The sequence below is a fragment of the Panthera tigris genome, chromosome A1, assembly GCF_018350195.1.
Source record: "Panthera tigris isolate Pti1 chromosome A1, P.tigris_Pti1_mat1.1, whole genome shotgun sequence".
Classification (NCBI taxonomy): Eukaryota; Metazoa; Chordata; class Mammalia; order Carnivora; family Felidae; genus Panthera; species Panthera tigris.
Genome location: NC_056660.1, coordinates 178,342,584 through 178,364,200, shown reverse-complemented (window position 1 = coordinate 178,364,200; position 21,617 = coordinate 178,342,584). Strand labels below are relative to the sequence as shown.

Genomic DNA, 21,617 nt, shown 5'->3' with positions numbered 1-21,617 from the left:
GAGGACACATGGTGGGAATTTGGTATAGGGCCTCCACTGTGGGATTTTGACATTCTGGTTTTATTTTGCCAGACTTTGGTGAACACCAACATAAAATAAACTTCCTTCTTTGGTGACACAAATGATGCAGCATGCAAACATATAGATTAAAGAACTGATAGTTGCTGTAAATGTCTTAATTTCATTTGGACTTGAAGGTTATTTGGGGGTCCCAGTCTATGCCCTCTATGCCGGATAGTTACAAATGGGGAGCAACCTTACAGGAATAATAGAGATAGGCTCCCATTTGCTTTCTCCTTCTTTACCCCACTTGTCTCATGAGATGAACACATTAGTTTAGGGTGATCATGATGTTAGATAGAGGCATCTGAACCAGTATGTCCTTTCCTCTTTTTCCTAAATTCACCTAAGTTCCGAGATAACATATAGATGATTTTAAAAACTTTTTTTTATTGAAATACTTTCAGGTTTAGGAAAGAGTTGCAAAGATAGCATGCCCTTCACCGAACTTCTCTTAAGAAGTTCAAATTTTACGTGACTATGGCATATCCATCAACACTGAGGAATTACCATCATTGTAATTCTATTCACTGCATCCCAGGCTTTATTTGGATCTCATTGGTTTTCTCACTAATGTCCTTTTTTTCTTTGTATCAAGATGTCTGCTGGCTTCTTCTCATCCTTCTGGTCTCAAATGAAATGTTATCTTCTCAGAGAAGCTACTTCTGAATATTGTAAATAAATTAAATTTCTCCCCCACCCCCTACCCCATTACTCTGTGATGCAACTCCTATTTATTTTCTTCATTGCACGTATCCCTTTGTCTTGATTTGTTTGCTTCTGTGTTGTAATGTCGACCTCCATCAGAATGTAAGCTCCATGCCGACTGGGACCAAGTTTGTTCCTACTGTATCCCCACTGTTCTGCACACTGTCTGTCACACATTAAATAGATGCTTAACAAGTACTTGAAAGAATGAATGAGCACAATGAGATGATTTTGGAAAGCTGACAGGGGCTATAATTCTGTTTCAGCGGCGTCTTTGTGTTCACTCTATCTGGGAAGAACTATCTTCTTTTTCATGTCCTAAACTAGTTCTAACTCACAACTTTTCATAGCTTTTTTTAAAAAATAAGGACCCTTCTGATCTTAAGACTTATAAAGCATTACTAACTATAAAACATTAGTAAATAAAATGTTATGGTAACAAAATCAGAACCTGGTTTTAAATCCTTGTTTTTCAATGCCCCCCTCCCCCCAGCTACACAATCTTAGGAAAGTTAGTTAACCTTTCTGAACCTTAGTTTTTCCACTTGTAAATTGGGATAAGTATTGTATCTATCTCAGAGAGTCATGAGGTTTAACTAGAATAATGGATGTAAAGTGCAAAGCACGTGTCTGATACACATAAGGGCTCAGGGTTACTGGTATCATTTTCAGGTTTTCGCATCTCTTTGGATGCTATTAGTAGTCAACACTTAACACCAATGACATAAAAGCTTACTATGCATCTGATGCTTTGCCAGGATCTGTGGGGCGAAGGAAGCAAGATGTATGTTGTTTCTGCCTCCACAGAGCTGGCAGTCTGGGAGTAGATTGTAAGTGCCAAGATGTGGGAAACATCTAACTTGATCTAACTTGTCTTCTGCATTCCTATTTTTCCTGTCCTCAGCCAACTCCTATATGAGTTCTACACCTGCATCCCCCCTGTGAAACTCCAAAAGCAGAAAGTCCAGTCTATGAATGAGATAGTCCAGAGCAACCTCTTTAAAAAGCAAGGTGAGTGCAAAGCATCCTGGCTGGGTGAGTGGTGCCATAAACCACATGCTCAACAGGCCAGAGAAACCTACCCAGTGACTCAAAGGTTTCTTCTCTAACAACTCCCTCAGTCTGAATAAATGCAAAAAGTAGGAAGTAGCTGACAACTTAGCCATCAGAATCTAAATTGATTTTAGGAAAGCTTAGGTTGCATTGTTTGCTCCCCCTGAGAGAGTTTAATGAGGTGGTAAATTTGGAGTCATATCTTTAGGTCATTCTGCCATGAGATTTTCCCCTACACGGTTTATACTTGTATGAATGTCTTCAACTTGAGAGGAAGTAGGTAAAGTTTCTTTTTTGGTAGAAAGAACCTGTAACAGAGAAGTTTTCAAAGCTTCCAGAGTGTAAGAATAAACTAGAGAGCCAATGCGGATTCCTGTGACCCATCTCAGATTCTGATGGAGTAGAAAGTAGAGGGGTTTTTGTTTTAGTTTTGCAAAATGTAAATTACCTTTGAATAGCTAATGTGTTTACATGGATCAAAATGCAAAGGTATGAAAAGGTACCACATGAAAAGAGTTCCTCCAGACCCTCTTCATAATCTCTCTGATCTCTTCTCCAAAGGCAACCAGTGGTTCCAGTTTCTTTTTTTTTTTTTTTAATTTTTTTTTATTTATTTTTGAGACAGAGAGAGACAGAGCATGAGCAGGGGAGGGGAAGAGAGAGAGGGAGACACAGAATCCGAAGCAGGCTCCAGGCTCTGAGCTGTCAGCACAAAGCCCGACGTGGGGCTCGAACTCACAGACCGTGAGATCAGGACCTGAGCCGAAGTCAGACGCTCAACTGACTGAGCCACCCAGGCGCCCCCAGTGGTTCCAGTTTCTTGTGTTTGCTTCCGGGGATACTCCATGTATAAGCGATCAGACACATTTATACTATACGTTCTTCCCTGATCTTTTATTATTATTATTACTCAAATAATAGTATAATATCCAACTGTCCTGTACTTTGCCTTTCTTCACTTGCCTTTCTCAAGAGCAGGGAATGGCACTAGTTTTGGGCAGGAGCTTCTGCTCACCCCAAACTGATCTCTGGTAACCACCAGTCCTCTGACCAGTGCCCCACTGCTAAGAGCCTTGGGGTGCCCTGTTTTTTAAGGTCAGTGACCTAGAGGGCCACACCTCTGGATATGGCCAGGCAGGATTAGAAGTCAGTTCGTCATTCACCTCATCTCCAGCATCATTTGACATTTCTGATATCAATCCTATCTGTGAGGATGAGAAAAAAATGATTTTTGAGGGTCAGCACTGTTTTCTGTATGCTAAGGCCAAAACTTCCCAATTTTTAATTCCTCTGTGTCCACACTGGTGTCAGTGATAAAATGAGAAGCAAACTGTGCAAGAAGCAAGAGGTCTTAGGAGGCAGAGAATCTGTCCTCACCCAGCTGAAATTTATTCAGAGAGCTGGGCTTGAATACTTACGTAAATTGCCTAGTAATCACAGAAATATTCAGCAGCCACTTCACTGTAAATATTCTTTTCCCCCAATGCCTGGTTAACATAGTGCATCCAAAATTGCTCTCTGAATTCCTGTCCCTGGAGTTAAGGGTAGGAGAAGGACATGGGAAGAAAAGTGTTCTTGTGATTTTATATTTGTGTCTGTGGTTTCCTGACCATTCAGACAGATGTGTGACAACAGATGAATGCAACAAATACATGGTTTGTTTGTACAAGGTGTTTTGTGGCAAGGTGATTAGAAACTAATCCTGGTAAGTCTTCTTGCATCTGTTGTGTACTGGGTTTTTTAAGTGGACATTCTGTGGTTTTCATGTTCTGACTTCCACATCAGACTGAGTTGCCCTCACTCTGAAAGCCTTGAAATATGCCTGCCCCTTTCTGCCCTGGCAGTTTCTTCCTGGATTTCGGGAGGTGTCACTGTGGAGACTGTAGAGATGAATTGAGTCCCACCCTAGGGACCAGGACGACTTCAGGTACATATGGTGCTGCACTGCACAGGCAGCAGAGAGTGGGGCTACTTGGCTTCCCCTCATTGTTCAGAGCTGCCGTCATTGCAGGGGCCCGGCTTAGCATCAAGGCCAGATGGAGTGCCAGCACCGTCCTGGATTGGGCATGTGGTGTCGACTCCAGGCTGGTGGAAGTTGGAGTAACTCCTATACTGGAGTCACATCTCCCGGGCTGGTGGTGGCCCCCAAGAGTCAGCATAATCACAGGCTGGACAGTTGTTACCCACCAGTCCTGCTGTGTCTCTGAGTTTCAGATTCGGTAAAAACCCTCTGTTTAATATTAACAGACAGAAGGCCAGCCCCAGCGTTGTACACAGTTGGAAAAGAAATGCAAAGTTCTTCCCTTTAAACACTTACAGAGACCAGAAATAGGTGGACAGAGAACTCTTTGGAGACATCTTTCAAAGGGGAGGCAATGTGTAATTAGTCTATCCATCACTGGTTCACATGTGAAAGCAGTATGCACAGCTTAAAGGTAACTCCTCTCCCACTATTGATTTGCTAAGTGAACCCTCTTCCCAAAATAACCCCAAAGGGAAACATCAGCTTATGCCTCTTCTTAAGTGCTCAGGTTCCAAATTAATACAATCTGAATTCATACGTGCTTGCTAGGTCTCATTGGCTCTTGGGTATCTCCTTTATACCCTTAAATAAGGTGAGTTTGATTCCTTGGCCAAGTTTGAGCTGAAATGAAATCCCTCCTGTTGTTCTCCCTGTGAAGTGTCCTGTGCCTCAGGGATGTGATTTGCTTTGAGCCTGCACTCATTTAACTGCCAGATGTGCAAATTGCCTGGAGTATTGTCGGTGACATTAGCTTGTACTCACAGCCTTAAACATGTGTATTGACATCAAGCAGAGGGGCCAGAAGGCTTTTAAGCACTTTCTGAAATGTTGGCAGACTATCCTATTGGCCTATCTTCAGGAGGATCCTATGGAGAGGGGGGAGAGACAAGGTTTACTGGTTAAAGACACCGTTCTTGTATATCACTAGGCCTGGGTTGAATTCCTAGTTCATTTTCTTATTAGCTGTGTGATTATGGGCAATTTACTTAACCTCTCAGATCCTTAGTAAGCTCATCTGTGAAATGGAAAAATAATAACCATGTCTATGTTAGAAGGCTACCATGTGGCTAATGAAGTGAATAATGCATTTAAAGTACCTATCACAGCACAGTGTCCTATACTAAGTGATAGCTGTTATTATGGGTGTTGTGGTTATTATTCCTGCTGCCCCTTCCATTTTCCTAGCTTCTGTTCTGACTTCCCAATTCCTTGCAATAAGAGGGTCCCTTCAAATGTGACAGTTGCATGGAAGCCAAGCTTCCTTCCTTCCCTAGAAGCTACATGTATATCCTCAACCTCTGAGAAACACAAAACTTATTCAATAAAAAGGCCTTGGCCTATGTATGCTTCCTATTCTGATTTTGAATGGTTTTTTTTTTTCCAATCTTAATTTCATTTCCCTTTATTTTTGCGAAAGGCCTGTGCTATGTATGCTACAAGAAATACAGGTCAGAGTGAGATGTTTGTGCTTTCTCGTTTTATTGTTTGTCTTGCTGTAGACCTCAACATAGTTACACAGTCTGGAACACTTGACAGCCATATTTTATGATGGTTTGTTCTGTAGGACTCTTTTAATACACACACACACACACACACACACACACACACACATTTGCGAGCACACACACACACTTTCCCCCCTTTTTTCTTTCATGGAAGCAATTAATCTCAACTTCTCCTAGACCTATTATCTTGAGTAAATTACTTAATAATTACTTAATCCTGTAAATCTCAATTTCTTCATCTGAAAAGTGGGAATAACCACAGAACGGGTATCATTGGGTTATTGTGTGGATTCAATGGCATAATATGGCCTTTTAGCTTGCGGTGTGAGGGAGTTAAGAGTCTCAAGCAGCCAAGGTCGCACAGGGAGTGGCCCACCCAGTGTGAATGATTTCAGGGTTCAGTGAGAGGAGACTAAGAAATCTGTGGAGACTAATTTGCTATCTTCTCTAAGTCAAGCTCAGACTTGCCCGCTGGTGGTGATGGGAGAAAGGAATAGATATGCCCTGAGAAAGCTCTGGGGGGAGTCTGCGAGAAAAGCAAACCTTATGTGCCTTTGGAACAGATTTGTCCCTATGAGAACCTAATCTCTAAGTAATGTGTCTTTTTAGTCTGATGCTAATCAGATGAACCATCTGGTTCAGTGTAAACTGCTTTAGGATCCACATTGCTCGCTTTTCTCAACTTCCAAAACAAACAGAGGAGGAGGAGAGGGAGAGACAGAGACAGAGATAGAGAAACAGAGAGAGACAGGGAGCAAAAGAGAGAGAGACAGAAGGAAAAAAACAAAAGGACAGAGAGAGACAAAGAGAAACAGAGAGAGAGAGACAGACAGAAAGTGAGACAGAAGGGAATAAAGAGACAGAAAGGGACAGACAGAGACAAGAGACACAGTGCTGACAGAGATCTGGAAATTCTTCTGGTGTTTATTTTCAGCTAGTAGGTTTTTCTTTGGAAACTTTATTGAGGAGCTCTTCTATGAGTACAAAGCATCCAGTTTTTCTTTTATCAGGATGTAATTTCCTTCTTTCCTCTTCCTCTTATCTGTTGCCCACAATACCCACAGTTCCCCATGGGGGGTGGGGGCACAGGTGGCTGTGCCCAGTGCCATGGGGTTTATCTTTGCTAATCAGCACATCCCTGCAGCACTGGCCTGGGAGCAGAGGAGAGTCCTCTTGCTCTACAGTTATTACTGTGCTTGGTGAACTTATGTAACATCTCTGAACCTCCAGGATTCCACCTCTGAAGAATGTGAGTAAGACTGTTGCCATGAGAATACAGACTTTTGATTCAGGTAATTCTTGCTTCTGGTCCTGGCCTGGTTGCTTACTAGCTGTGTTCCTTTGAACAAGTAACCTCTCTGAACCTTGGTTTCTTACCTACAAAAATGGGATAACATATGTAAAACTACCCAGCAGAGTACTTTATGTACTTGCTGCTTACTTAAAAGTATCTATTGTATCTATTGCATAACAGTAATAGCCACAAGAATAATAATGCCATCAAAAGCATTTTAGAGCGAGACTTATATTTATTACATGCTAGCTGTGCATTAAGTGTTATAAAGGACATAAACATGTATTAAATTCTCACAACCTAATATCATAGGTATTATTATTCCCATGTTATATATGGGGAAACCAAGGCCTGGAATATCAAGTAACTTTTATCCCATGAGACCAAATATTACACAGTATATTAGGGTATTCATGTATTGGGCTATGTGATGCCACAGTAGGAAATACATCCCTAGATCTCAGTGGTTTAGCAGTGTAAAGGTTTATTTCTCTCTTTTGTAAAGTCTGATGGGGGGGCCCTGCACCTTTTGTCCCTTCTGAAGCTATTCTAGCTGGTACCATGGCCTCCATGTCAGCCTGAAAGTGACACCCACCAAGTGTATCCACAGTCCTTTGGCCAGAACCCATCACAAGTTCCTAACCTAGCTGCAAGGGAATCTGGAAGTGATGGGATACACATGGAATATTTGATGAGTGCTGTCTCTGCCATTCACAGGTAGTAAGTATTAGAGTTGGATTCAGGGCACAAGTCATTTGAATAACAAAACACATCTTCTTTCTACTATACGGTGCTTTATTCTCAGAATGAATAAAAAGGAGAAGACAGTGCCTATTTTCTTGTTGAAAGCACTTTCTTTTTCATATTAGGAGACATGCCTCACTGTTCCTCCTGAGGTATTTTTTTTCTTGTATCCTCCACTCCTTATCCCTGTTTCAAATGCTGGGCAACTCTCTGACGGCTGTGTATAGGGACCCTTGCCTGGGTGGGAAATGGAACTCTTGATGCTGTAACTTTTGCTATAACTTTTCAGAGCAGAGCTGCAGCAAACAGTAGTGTTAGGAGGCCACCTGGAGCTTGGAATGTCCACATCAGGCTGGGCTCTGAGACCATTCAGAAGGAAAAGGCAGTAAGAACAAGTCCTGTTCCTCCAGGACATGAGCTCGTCTTGTGGAGGGCTTCTTGTCTCTCCTGGCATTGTACACTATTGTACACAGCCTTCCATACTTCTATTCTTTGCAAATATTATCTAGGATGAGTTCTTCTGCCTCCCTAGCGCCTTCCCCTACCCCCAGCCACTAACCAGCAGCTGCTACTCATCCCCTTAAGACCCAAACCAAATGTCCAGTCTTCAGTAAGTAGGCATGTCACGTCTGCCCCATTCAGCACTTACTCAGTCTCTAGTGTAGGTTGAGCCTGGGAGGTAGTGGGGACACAACAGTCGCAAGTTTGCAAATTTCTGCATCAAGTTCAGTGTGCAAAGATGATACAGCTTCTAGTTTTTGTTTGTTTTTAATCTAATCTTTTTGAGTTTTCACTTCACATTGTACTGTGTCAATTTAAAGTTTTCATTTAGTCGTACCTTGTGGCTTCAGATGTAACCAGTCTTTCAGTTTCAAAATAGTCCCCTCCCTCTTTCCAAAGTTGCATCTGGAACTGTGTCCCAGGGACCAAATTAGGAAAGGGAAGAAAGACTTTGTTTTTGGCCTTCTCCACAACTTATCTAAAATGGTTCTCCTTGGGACTTTGGCTCAAGAGAGGTTGTTGAGACACACATGTCTTGTGGCTGTAGGTCTCAACCTCAAGCAGAGGGGGCGCTAGCCTTCCCCTCTGTCACACCTTCCTTTCTGAGGAAGCCTTCCCCAACTCTTTCCCCAGGGGCTATAAAAGTGGGGTGGCTGCCAGGGTACCTGACCAATAGGGGAAGATGTGATGGTAGAGAGTTCAGTATGATCAGAGTATTATCCTGGATTCACAAAGGGGATAAAACAAGGCACAGACCCTCTGTGAGGGTGATTTCTCAAACCTTAGGTGCACCTGCGGAGTTCATTAAAATTGCAGAATCCTGGACCGTATGCCAAAGATTGTGACTCTGAAGATGGAGTGAGTGATGTGCATGGTATCAGTCCTCCAAGGAGATTCTGACAGAGGTTGCCCACCAGCTGATGCCTCTGGATTTGGAAACACAACTCCAGGAGCCTGAGTGAGGGAAAGGAAAGCAGTGCAGGTCATGAGAAGTGGCTCCCACGGTGCATAGTGCAGACTTCCATTGTGCTACTTGACATCCTGTAGTCTCGTTTGTCTGTTTATGGGGCTGTCTGTGCTGATGGAGCGGGCTGCTTATGGATAAGGGCTATGATTTATTTCTTTATGTGCCTACTCTCCTTAGAGTTCCATTGATACCAGCTTTCAGAAACTGGTCTTTGGACCTTGGCAGTCATATGATTAAATCGCCAGAGTTGCTTACAAAGAGGGAAAGGAAAGAAAGGACTTTACATGTACAGAACTGGAGGCATCACAGCACTTGAGTCATAATATATCTCATCATTGGTCCACACAGGGGTCTGCTTTTGTTTATTTGCATATTCATTTAGTTATTGTTAACAATAAATTAAAGATTCATACACTCACTTCCCAAAACAAAAACTAGAAACTTAACAATCAGTGGCATGTAACTGTGTGGCTCTTTCTTTACCAAAGGTGACCACATTCTAGAATCTTCTTTAATCATTTCTCTGCTTTCCTTTTTATGCAGTTTTATTGCATCTCTATATATCTAGTGCTTTGGTTATTTTATCTTTCTGAAAAGGGTATTGAAACATGAGTAAATTGGTGGAAGGGGGGACGCTTACTTTATTTTCACTTAGTATTTTACTAAGATTCATCCATATTACATGTTGCTGGAGTTCCTTGTTTTGACAACTATGGAGGGCTTCATTGTGAATAAACTATGGAGTTTTAGGCACTTGGACTGTTTCAGTATTTCTCTATGGTAAGCATTGCTACTAAGAATATTTTTGTACATGCTTCTTGTTGCAAATATCCAAGAGTCTCTTTGGGGTATACAACTACTAGAAGATTTGCCTGGTCATAAGGGACCTGAATACCTGACTTCAAGAGATGGTGCTAAACTGTTTTCCAAAGGTGGTTGCATCAGTTTACGTTCCCATCAGTGATGCATAAGGGATCCTGTGGATCCACAGTCGCTTCAACACTGGGTATTGTCCCACTTCTCAAGTTTTACCAAAGACATAGGTGTGAGGTTAAGTCTTCACTGTCTTGAGTTGCATTTCCTTGATCACCAGTGATGATGAAAATCTTTTCTGATGTTTCTTTGCCACTTGTGTTTCATGCCTGTGATAGGTCTGTCCAATTCTTTTGTTCATTTTTCTGTTGGGTTGATTGTATTTCTCTTATTGATTTGCAGGATTTTATATATTCTTCATATGCATCTTTTGCTGATCTTATGTATTAAGGATATCTCCTCTCATTTATATACTTATAACCTACCTTTTCATTTGCTTAAGAGCATTTTTTCTAACAGAAGTTCTTACTTTTAATATCAATTTATTGATCATTTTAATAGTCAAATCTTATTATGCCTTATTTAAGAAATCTTTCCCAATCCCAAGGCTAAAAGATTTTCATTTATATTTTTACTAAGAATTTTATCATTTTATTTTTGATACACAAGTTTGTAATCAATCAACAGAATTTATGTTTTATATATGGTGTGAGGTAAGAGTCTGATTTAATCTTTTTTATTTTTTTTTCCCATTTAACCATACATTGTTCCCAGTTTCAAGTGTGGGACAGTTTATTTTCTCCATGCCAGTGTCATTTTCTATTTCCAGGACATTATTCTTCCCCAGAGATTTGAGGGTAAGGAGGGTTGCTGGAGCCTGAATTCAGTCCCTGGTACACAGTGTACAATTCCTCTGTGCTATTACTAGTCAAGGGTGGAAAGATCAGAAGGGTCAGGCCTCTCCTTCCACAGGCAAGTCCCAAATTTAGGCTCCTCTGTTGTGTTGGCTTCCTGTGTTATTGGCAAGACATAGCACTTCTCCAGGCTTGGACCTTCTCAGTTATGAAAGAAATGAGATGGTTCCTTCGAATGATCATTTTTCTTATAGCAAGAAATGACTGGGCCCGTAGGGTGGTTTCTTTATGTATCTGATAAAAAGAGCACTGAACGAAGGGTAAAGAGACCTGAATAATAGAAACAACAATAATATCAACAGTAGCAACTGCAGTTGACATTTACTGAGTGCTTGTTATGCACCAGGCTCTGTGCTACACACTAATGTACATTATTTCACTGTATAGTTGTGTGGTCTTGGGCAAGTCACATAACCTCTATAGATCAGCTATACAATCATAGATTGAACAATAATGAGATTTCTAGAGATCTACCAATATGAAAACCTGTGATTTAAAAAATTATTCTTTGATTCACAATGATAATATTGCTGAATCTTTTGACCATCATTTAGTGCCTAAAAACCTCTGCTCCCACATATTGCCCCCAACACTTTAAAATAGCCTGCCTGAGCTGGGAGCAAGGAATGAGGCCATTTTATACAAAGTCAAACAGATGAAGGAAACTGCATGATGCCCTCAAGGCCCCACAGCCAAGCTCAGAACCTTGGAAAAGGTAAAAGGATTTACGTACTAGAGCCAATTTATTTTCTTCAAGAAAGAGCTGTTGAGTTTTGAGGACCTAAGTTTTTTTTCTCATCAGAGCATTTGGAGACATCAAAGCTCTTCAAATAGGGGTTTGTCCCTCCTACCTACAGTGTTACAAAGCTACATGCAGTTCCAAAATGTCCCTTCTACACTTGGAGATCAGAGAAGAGGCTGTCCCTCACATCTCTTTCCTTTTCAATGTGACTGATTGCAGAATTCAGTCTTGGGAAGAAACCTTCAGATCTAGAATCAGAGAAGACGGTGATTTAATAAGCTGCAGAATAAATCCAAGAGAGATTTGGTAAAGTGTCCTTTTTTTTTTTTTTTTTTTTTTTTTTTTTGGTCTGAGGTAAAAAGAAAAAAAAATTGGCATACAATCAAAGAAAAGAATCCCTCTTGAACCTCCCAAAATACTTAGAATAGTAGCTTTTAATGACATTATGAAGTATGGTTTAATTGGGAGAATCCCAGATTACCTCTTTAATGACAATCCAAATCAACTCTTCAGCAATTAAAAAAAAAAGTACCTCATTAAAACTAGAGAACTGCAGGATCAGGCTGTTTCTGTGCCTTTCAGTCCATGATCCATGGGATTCTTTCCCAGTTTGGGAGTGATTCTTTATATGTGGAAACATACACAATGAGAAAGCTTATGTAAATCTTTACACATTTATATGTTGACTCCAAAATTGTTTTGTTTGTTTTCATTGTGAGATTACAGTTGTAGATGGTTTAAATTATAGTGAGTCAGGGTTTTAGGACATTCTGAGGCTTTTAGGAGGACTTAAGTTTGATTTTGCTGATTCCTCCCCCTGCCCCCACCAAAATTTTCCTAGAATAGAAGGAAGTTTCCTTAAGACCACAATACAGCTGAATTGAAAACCAGCTGCAGATTGATTTCAATTCAAATTATATTTATTGAGAATCTAAAAACGTAGCCAGCACTATGCTATGGGGAGTATGAAAGAAATATAGTAATAAATAATTTTATGGCCACCATTTGTTTAACCATTATTTAGTACCAGATGCTATGCTAAGTTTTTTCACACATATTCTCATTTCATTATCATGACCTCCCTGTACAGGGTAGGTATTAATATCCTCATTTTACAGGTAAGGAAACTGATAGTCAGAGAGGTTGAGAAACCTTCCAGCAGCCACAGACCAATAGCATGAGAGGGCCAGGATACCAGGTGGAGTCTGATTCCCAGTACACGCTCCAAATTGCTGTGCAGTGTTTGAACAGAAGGGTTTCTGCCCACACCCCCGGGGAGCTTACAGTTGAGAGAGAAAAGATTTACCCCAGAGGTATTCCAACTTGAGCCTACACATGAAGGTAATAGAAATGAAGGTGTAGAGTGATAGCTATTATGCTGTTTGATAAGATAACCTCATCAATATGTTTTTTAATAATGTCATCTTCACTTATATATATTTTTAATAACAGATTTTTTTCTTGCCTTTGAAACATGTGAGAACTTTCTTCATTTTGGAAAGAAATGTGGTTCCTTCTATTTTCTCCTAAAGCATGGTACCATTTGGTTAATCATTCATTTCCCCACCTTTGACAGAGACAAGTATACAGAGAAATCTTTCTCTGCTACTAAGAAAACAGAGTGAGAATGATCAATTACAACTCAGCTCATGGTGAAGAGGCGACAGGGAGTGGTGAGGACCGGGAGGGGGCGTCCATGCCTTGGGTATACAGGAGGGCTGTGAATCAGTGCCAAGGAATCATTGCCACGTCATTATGTGGGCCCAATGCTACCTGATCTTCTCCTCTTTGGAGGGAAGTTCTACAAACGTGTTTTTATCTGGAACCTGCTGATAGATTTTTTAAAACAATATGCGGGCCAAGTAAAACCTATGCATGGACCCAGGACAGCAAGCCTCTGGGGTAAATTTATGATTTATGGGCTTAAAATGATTTATAGGGTTTGAATAAGTTTACTACAAATTTATAGTAGTACTTACAAATAATGCTGTAAGTATGATTATTACCAGAATTCAGTGAGAACAGTGCTTTTGGAATGACAGGTTTATGGAGGAGGAAGGGTATCAGCCAAACATCAGAGAATAATGAGTGCACTACAGCCCCTTTCTGGAGAACTGCCTCTGGGGCAACCTTGTAGTGTCAGAGGTGGAACCCTGTCTCGCCAAAGACCCTGACTTTCAAGCCTCAGAACTCCGCGTTCATCTTTGCCTGACAAAGTCCCTTGCAAATGGGGGCCTCTGACCACATCATCAGCTTCATTGGGCATATTCCTGGGAATGCTGGTCCAGGATTGGGAAAGATGACATTTATTATTTATAGAAATTAGTATTACCAAAATACTGTGTTTTTGTAGAACATTTGGAAATATATAAAAGCATCTATGAGCTCCTAATTTAGAGATAAACATTGTTTATTCTTCCCATCCTTCATGTCATGTATTTTATATAATTGAGATAATGTTTTACCAAGTTTGTAATCTGCTTGTTTCACTGAGAATTGTTTGGGATATTTTCCCATGTCATTTTTATGGACTTCATAGGGCTCTATCGTATAGGTGAGCTATAACTGATTTCATTATTTTCCTATTTAGGGACATTTGGGTTCATTTAATTTAGTGCTAGAAAACTTGTTGGAATTCATAACCTTGACAGACAAATCTTTGTCCTCTGTGCTCATTATTTCTTCACTGTTGGACACAAATCTTGCTCAACTTTCCCAGGGCTTATCAAGGATTTTGAGTGTCCCTTCTTCTTCTTCCCCTACACATGCATGCACACGCATGCACACACACACACACACACACACACACACACACACACTGTCACACAGAATTGTGCTTCCTCCATATAGGATAGACTCAGCAGAAAGCAGACCATGTTGTCCTCTGCAAAAAGCTGGAGTGGTATGATCCAATTTGGGAAGGACATGTTTTTACAACTCCACTGTCATCCTTGATGGTAGGGGGTGTGTCTGTGTGTGGATATTCTCTGCAGTACCAGGCACTTAAATGCAAACCACCTCAAGAGCCCTCATTAGCCCCAGGCAGCCGAAGTGGATTTGCTGAGTGTGATACCCTCCAGGCTGGAGCGACTGCCCAAGTGGAACCAGACACCAGAGCAAAGAGGGAAGCCAATTATTCAAAGGCAAACAAGGCTCTAATTATGGCTTCAGCTAAAGAGGGTACAATTATTTGAGGAAAGACATCCCATTTTTGAGGCACAGCACAGGACAATCGTTCAGAACAAGAGCTTGGATCTACTCCTGACTTTGTTGCCTTTACCAGGACATGTCACCTCTAGGAGCATCTGACTACTGATCTGCCAAATGGGAACAGCATAGGATGCTCACCTCATTGGTTTATTGTGAGCCTCACATGCAATAGGGCCTGTGAGAGGTGTAATGGGGTCTGGTACTTAGTAAGGGCTCATAAATGGAGCATCACCATCATCACCAGTGACTATTATTAGTATTACTGTTATTTGTAATCATCTGATAGTGGAACAGAATGTGAAACCAGAGCTGGCTGGGTTCTCAGCCTCACAGTTTCCTATTTATTCTAAGTTAGAAGTGAATGGACCTCTAAGTTTTATTTCATTTGTCTCTCAGATGAAGGGTTTGGGGTCATGTCAGGTCTCTCACTCTGACGTTTGTGGGCCTACATGAGCTGAGAGCTGTGTATCACTCTCTTTGTGGAGCCTCTTGTCAACCCTACCTCATAGGTGCTATTATTATCTCTTTTTTCTGCATAGACTGGGAGCTGGGATTCAACTCCAGGCTCCTGACTTCCATACTTCCCTTAATTGTATGCATGTCCCCAGCATACATATCTGTTGCTGCACTTAAGGCTTCTGAATCTCTGAGATGGTGATGAAACCCAGGACTGTGCTCATACTTTTACTCAATCCCTCCAGAACAATAGATACGGAAGTCCGGAAGGAAACTCTTGTCAGGCTCTGGGGACAGCTCCCGACACCTCAGCTCTATTTAACATAAACGAAACTGGTAAATACTTGTTCTCCTTGCCTGGTGGGGTGTTTTGAGAGTGACCTAAAGGATTGTATATGCATGTGTGTGTTAAAGTATTGAGCACACAGGAGGCAGATCAAATGTCTGAGCTAGAAGGGACATTAGCAACCAGCTGTACAGAAGTGGTCAAATTTAGCAATTCAGAGAAGATCTGAAGAAGGCTCACCCTTAAATGGATAGCAAGTCAGCTCACTTCCCCTGCTTCTACAAGAGTAGCACTCTCTCACTTGCCTGCCCACCCTCTCCCTCCCTCCCTCTCTCCCCCCTCCCCCTCTCTCTACACAGTTTAGATCTAAAGAAATCTCTGAAAAATTGATCTGGTTCTGATGATGGTTGTTGATAGTGGAGGGAGACTGTGTGTGTGGGGGGGAGCATGGGGTACATGAGAACTCTGTTCCTTCATTCAGTTTTGCTGTGAACTTAAAACTGCTCTAAAAATGTCTATTTAATATTTTTTAATGTTTATTTTTTGAGAGAGAGACAGAGCACGAGCAGGGGAGGGGCAGAGAGAGAGAGAGAGAGAGAGAGAGAGGGAGACACAGAATATGAAGCAGGCTCCAGGCTCCGAGTTGTCAGCACAGAGCCCAGTGTGGGGCTTGAACCCACAAACTGAGATCATGACCTGAGCCAAAGTCAGACGCTTAACCAACTGAGCCACCCAGGTGACCCTAAAATGTGTCTATTTTAAAAATGTTAAACACCAAGTAAGCATATACACACCAACAGAAATTGAGCTGTCCCTCCTGGCATCCAGTCTGCAGAGGAAGGGGAAAGGCCCTCAAAGATTGGCTGGCTCCAATGAGGCCAGTTAGCTGCCCACACACAAATTGTTACTGGAAGCGTGACTCAAGTGTGGTAGGGGCCTCTTTCTTTCTGGTTCAAGGGCACATGCCAGTGCCTTAGGGAGCTGGCAGGGGAACTTATTTCATCACTCCCGTCCATGGTGGGCCAGTGGTTGGCGAATATGTCTGCTGTTGCTGGCTCTCAGGGATCACAGTCCCTGCAGCAACCGCCTGTGACCCAGCGGTGGTGATGATTTCCCAGGGCTTCCTTGGGAGGAACTCACAAGGTGATTAGGTGGTTGTTCAGACCCACACTGTGCCTACCCCGCACCGCAACCCACCAGCCCCCAGCTCTGCAGGTCTGTCCATCTTGCTGCCTGTCTCCTCTGTCCTTGACAGGCCTCTCATCCTGCCTGTACATGTTCCCTGTGCAGCCTCTTCCTTAAATCTGCTGCCTTCCCCCCTGCCCTGGAGCAAAATCTTACCCATTGCCCCTTGGCCTCTTCTTAAGTTTGCATCAGCCATTAGCTGATTCTGAGTGAGGCCCTCTTCTGCCCATCCCCTCTGGTTCCAGAATGTAGGGTAAGGATGGTAATTGACTACAGGCTTCATAGAGAGAGGGTAGGCTGTAGGAATTTATCCCATGAAACTTGCCCTGCCAGAGAGAGTTACAAGAGAGTTACAGAGAGAGTTTTCTTTCTGGGTCATTTAAGAAGCACACCTTGCCATGGTGAGCATTATTATTATTATTTTATTATTTTTTTTTTCAGACACAGCACAGTCTAATTTCACTTGAAGGAAGCATATTTCCCCTACCAATTTGGCTTTGGCCTTGATACTTTTGGATTAGCTGACCCTGCCACTATTGTGTGAGGAGGCTTGTAGCTCTTTCCCACCCAGCTTAAGCCCATTTTGCCCTCAGAGTTGCCACTCTACTCTGGCTACACGTGGCTCTGTGACCCAGGAAGGACAAAGTCAGCTCTGATTAGATTGTAAATTTTAAGCATCCTTCCCCTCCATAATGAAAGTATGTTTTTTGTATGTATGTATGTACGTATGTATTTAAAGTTTATTTATTTTGAGAGAGAACACAAGCAGGGGATTAACAGAGAGAAAGGAAGAGAGAGAGAGAGAAAGAGAGAGAGAGAGAGAGAGAGAGAGAGAGAGAGAGAGAATGCCAGGCAGGCTCCCCACTGTCAGCTCAGAGCCCAGTGTGGGGCTCGATCCCACAAACCATGAGATCATGACCTGAGCCAAAATCAAGAGTCAGACGTTTAACTGACTGAGCCACCCAGGCAACCCTGTATTTTTGTTTTTTTACAAAATTTGTGTTGGGTTCTTCTAACATACCTCCCCCGAGTGAACTCTTTGCAGGTTCCTCAAGATGATGGGGAAATTGTTAAGTTCTCCTCGTGTGAGAATGAGCTAAGAGAAGTTGGCACTTACTATAGTAGCTCTGGGCCTCTTACGCCAGCTTCTGGCCACACGGGGCACTCCTCCCAGTTCACATTTGTTTCATCAAAAATAAAATAAATGCAGTGAGAATCCTTATATTACGGATCTGGGGAGGCTCTTATTCTTTTGACACTTCTCTGAGGTATTAGGAAATATTTGCACCTTCTTGAGTTCAGGTAAAGAGTGTCTTCCTGTATTCTAAATAATTGGCACTGAGTAGATCCTCAATGCATGTTTATAGAATGAAGGAACAATTATCTTAATTTAAGGAAGGTAACATAGTCTGGTGGAGAAAATACTGTACTAAAAATTGGAAGATTTGAACTCTAGTCCAGTAAACCTACTAACAAGCTGTGTGGCATTGGACAAACCACTTAACCTCTCTGGGCTCTGTTCCTCATGTGTATCGTCAGAGAGTTGGATCTCGAAGAGTGTGTCCATCTGTGTCAGTAAAGCTGCATTTCCAGAACGGCACAGAAAAAGAGGCAGCAACTTCAAGTACAATTAAGACTGCTTGAAAAGCATTTTGTTATCCTGAGGTTTTGAGGGCACTAGGGTCAGCCTGACATGAAAGACACCAACGAACTCACTGTGTTCAGATGTATGCTGAGCACTGCGTTGTTCACACAGGCCTTAGCTGAATCCACAGTGTGTCATTAAGAGGTTTGTCAGGGCTGAGTCTGTGCTTCCTGGTGTGGGGGACATGGGACTCCATCCATCTTCTGAGCACTTGGAGAGGGAATAGCAGTGAGGACAACAGAACCCCACTTGCAGGCGGATTTTTCTCTTTATACAAATATTTCTGTGGGTCTCAAGAAATTCATTTTCATCAGACTTGCCCCTCCCTGCCAATGTCCCAGATTTGCCATAACCTACGTGTGCCGTGAGATGCTTTCTTTGGTCTGGTTTGGCTTACAGGGATTCTGGGCTTCCTTTTGGTTGAAGCTGCAGGTTTTAAAATCTACAGCCCAGGTAGCAAGAGGTTCACTGTAGCGCTCTGCTGTCTGTTCAACACTCATGCTGAGAAATCAAGAGGTCCCAGTCACCTCTCAGGAAAATTTGTGGTGTTTCAGGGGCCTACAGTGAGTTGCAAACCTTGGTGGATAGTGGAGCCAATCTGTGAATAGCAGAATGGCTTGTACTGTGGGTTCAGTAGGAAAAGGAGAACATAATTCTCTGAGCATAATATGTGTTGCTCCCTCGTCCTAGTTCATCAGGAGATCTCAGCCGCACACATCAAGAGACAGACCTCGGGATTTGAGGAGTAGAGCAGGAGAGATGGCTGTTTTGTGCGTGTGACGCCCGGCTCCTTCCATGTGGCCAGGCTTTTTGCTCCCCTGCCCTACCTTTCTCCCTCTCTTGCCAATGCAGTGGAAAACACTGAGTAGCCCTCCATAGCTTCTGTTCCCTAGTTGGTCCTGGAAAAGGGGGACATCCTCAGAATGCACGGCTGCATGGTTGTAGATCTGCAGCTGTTCCTTTCTATGCCCGAGGGTCAGAAGCGGGGATACAGAGCGAGAAAGAGTACTGCCATGGAGCAAATTCAGTTCATGCCACAACCACTCAGCTGCGTTCCAGTTCCGCCCTGTCCGCTCTTGCCTGGGGGAGACCGTCCACCCTGGTGGCTCAGTGCCATTGCGAGGTCCGCAACCCCCAACCTTAATCTGTAGTCCAAGTCTTTGCTTTCACCTGAAGACCTGTATCTTTAACTGCCTCCCTGGCATCTCAATTTCCATACAGGATAGATGAAGAGAGGCATTTAGAATAGGGTTTTCAATTCAATAAATGTTTCGCTACTGATTCGCTACTATAAACAAAGCGTTGGGAAGCCATTTAGAAAATACAAACTTGGCAAAAACGTGGTGATGTCCTCAAGGAGCTTGCCTTTATTTGCAAAATGAGGCACTCTTCATTAAAATGCAGGATGAATATGCCGTTGTAGAGATATGAGCACAGTGCCATGGGACTTCAGAGGAGAGAGCTAGATGATTCCGTCTTTCTTGTTTACAACATCTAAAAATTTATTTAAGAAAACAAAACAAAAGGAGAGCTTCAGAGCTGTGAATATTTAGTCTTTCTCAATATATTAAACTATATTTTGGTAATCCCTGACTTTTTTTTTCAGAACTTTTTCTCCCAATTTTTTTTTTCATGGCTTTCTTGATTTTGGCCCCAAATGTATAAAAAACATTTCTTGTATGATCTCTTTACCAAAGACTTACTTAGTTCTAGAAAGACACTATGGGGTTTATTCATTTTGTTTCATAATCTCTGAGTTGTATCCGTCTATGATTTTGGAAAAGTCATATCACTTCTTTGGTTCTGTTTCTTTATAAAATGGGGATAATAATAGGGTTGATATGAATATTAAATGAAGTAGTGCTTAGCACAGTCTTTGGGTGGTACAAATGCTCCATAAGTGGTGGCTTAAAATTAATATAAGTATAATTATTATTTTCATAAAATTTTCACTCATAATTATTGTATTCATTTTCATTATTATCAGTTCAGAGGTGAAGCCAACATAGAGCATTAAAAATAAAATGTTGCTTAAATTGGCTTTTTTAGAATATTAAGACAGGGGGAAAAAACTGTACTACTATAGTTCTGATAATAGTGACTTTTTGTAATTTCTTATATAAACCTTATAAGTGAGGTTGTTGTCATTCTTTTACAAATACAGAAACTTGTTTAACTATACCAGACCTTCCAGATGAGCAAGCTTATAGTTACTTACTGGTTTTTAACTGATTCCCCCCCCCCCTTTAACTGATTCCCCCCCCCCCCCCCCCCCCCCCCCCCCCCCCCCCCCCCGTCAACCTACTTTTCTCATAGGAAGGGGGAAACTGGTCATTTGAATCAGGATCCTCTATTACTCACCTGGCATAAACTACCACTTGACCCAGGCAAGTGATCAGGTGATGGTATATAAGATCGATTTGTTTTTTATTTTATTATTATTGTTTTATTATTATTATTATTTAAATATGAAATTTATTGTCAAATTGGTTTCCATACAACACCCAGTGCTCATCCCAACAGGTGCCCTCCTTAATACCCCTCACCCACCCTTCCCTCCCTCCCACCCCCATCAACCCTCAGTTTGTTCTCAGTTTTTTTTTTTTTAATTTTTTTTCTTTTTAACGTTTATTTATTTTTGAGACAGAGAGAGACAGAGCATGAACGGGGGAGGGTCAGAGAGAGGGAGACACAGAATCTGAAACAGGCTCCAGGCTCTGAGCTGTCAGCACAGAGCCCGATGCGGGGCTCGAACTCACGGACCGCAAGATCATGACCTGAGCTGCAGTCGGCCGCTTAACTGACTGAGCCACCCAGGTGCCCCTGTTCTCAGTTTTTAAGAGTCTCTTATGTTTTGGCTCCCTCCCTCTCTAGCCTTTTTTTTTTCTTTCCCTCCCCCATGGTCTTCTGGTAAGTTTCTCAGGATCCACATAAGAGTGAAAACATATGGTATCTGTCTTTCTCTGTATGACTTATTTCACTTAGCATAACACTCTCCAGTTCCATCTACATTGCTACAAAAGGCCATATTTCATTCTTTCTCATTGCCACATAGTAGTCCATTGTGTATATAAACCACAATTTCTTTATCCATTCATCAGTTGACGGACATTTAGGCTTATAAGATCGATTTAAAGACAGGCTTTGTCTACTGGCTTCCAAAGTTGAGGGAGGCACAGGCATATATCCTGGACAGTCAGCCTCTGTGGTGCCTGGATTGCAGTCAATTTTATTGATTTTTTCCAACACAACAGCTTCAAAAGGTTCTTCTGCCCCAAAGTAGCTGATCTTTTCAAATCTTTGCTATTTCTTCTAGGTAAGACTTTCAGATAAGAGGGTGAATGCAATTAACAACTGAAAACTTCAGTTGATGAGAAGATATGCTGTAACATGTTTAAGGTTTCACAAAAACAGACACATAGAGTTGAGCAACTCCTTGGAGAGATTGCCTTCTCATTTTATAGCCCAGGACACTGGCCCAGAAGACCTAGCCAAGGTCACACCATCAGTT

At 42.0% G+C, this 21,617-nt stretch overlaps 1 protein-coding gene across 2 annotated transcripts in view; it reads left to right on the top strand.

Moving 5' to 3' along the window:
- Positions 1-21,617, top strand: part of DOCK2 (dedicator of cytokinesis 2) — a 417,345-nt gene that overhangs the window by 119,870 nt on the left and 275,858 nt on the right. For both annotated transcript variants that reach the window (XM_007077642.3, XM_042992600.1), the window contains exon 25: positions 1,673-1,779. In XM_007077642.3, the coding sequence (XP_007077704.1) occupies positions 1,673-1,779 (107 nt within the window). The remainder of the gene's footprint in view (positions 1-1,672; positions 1,780-21,617) is intronic.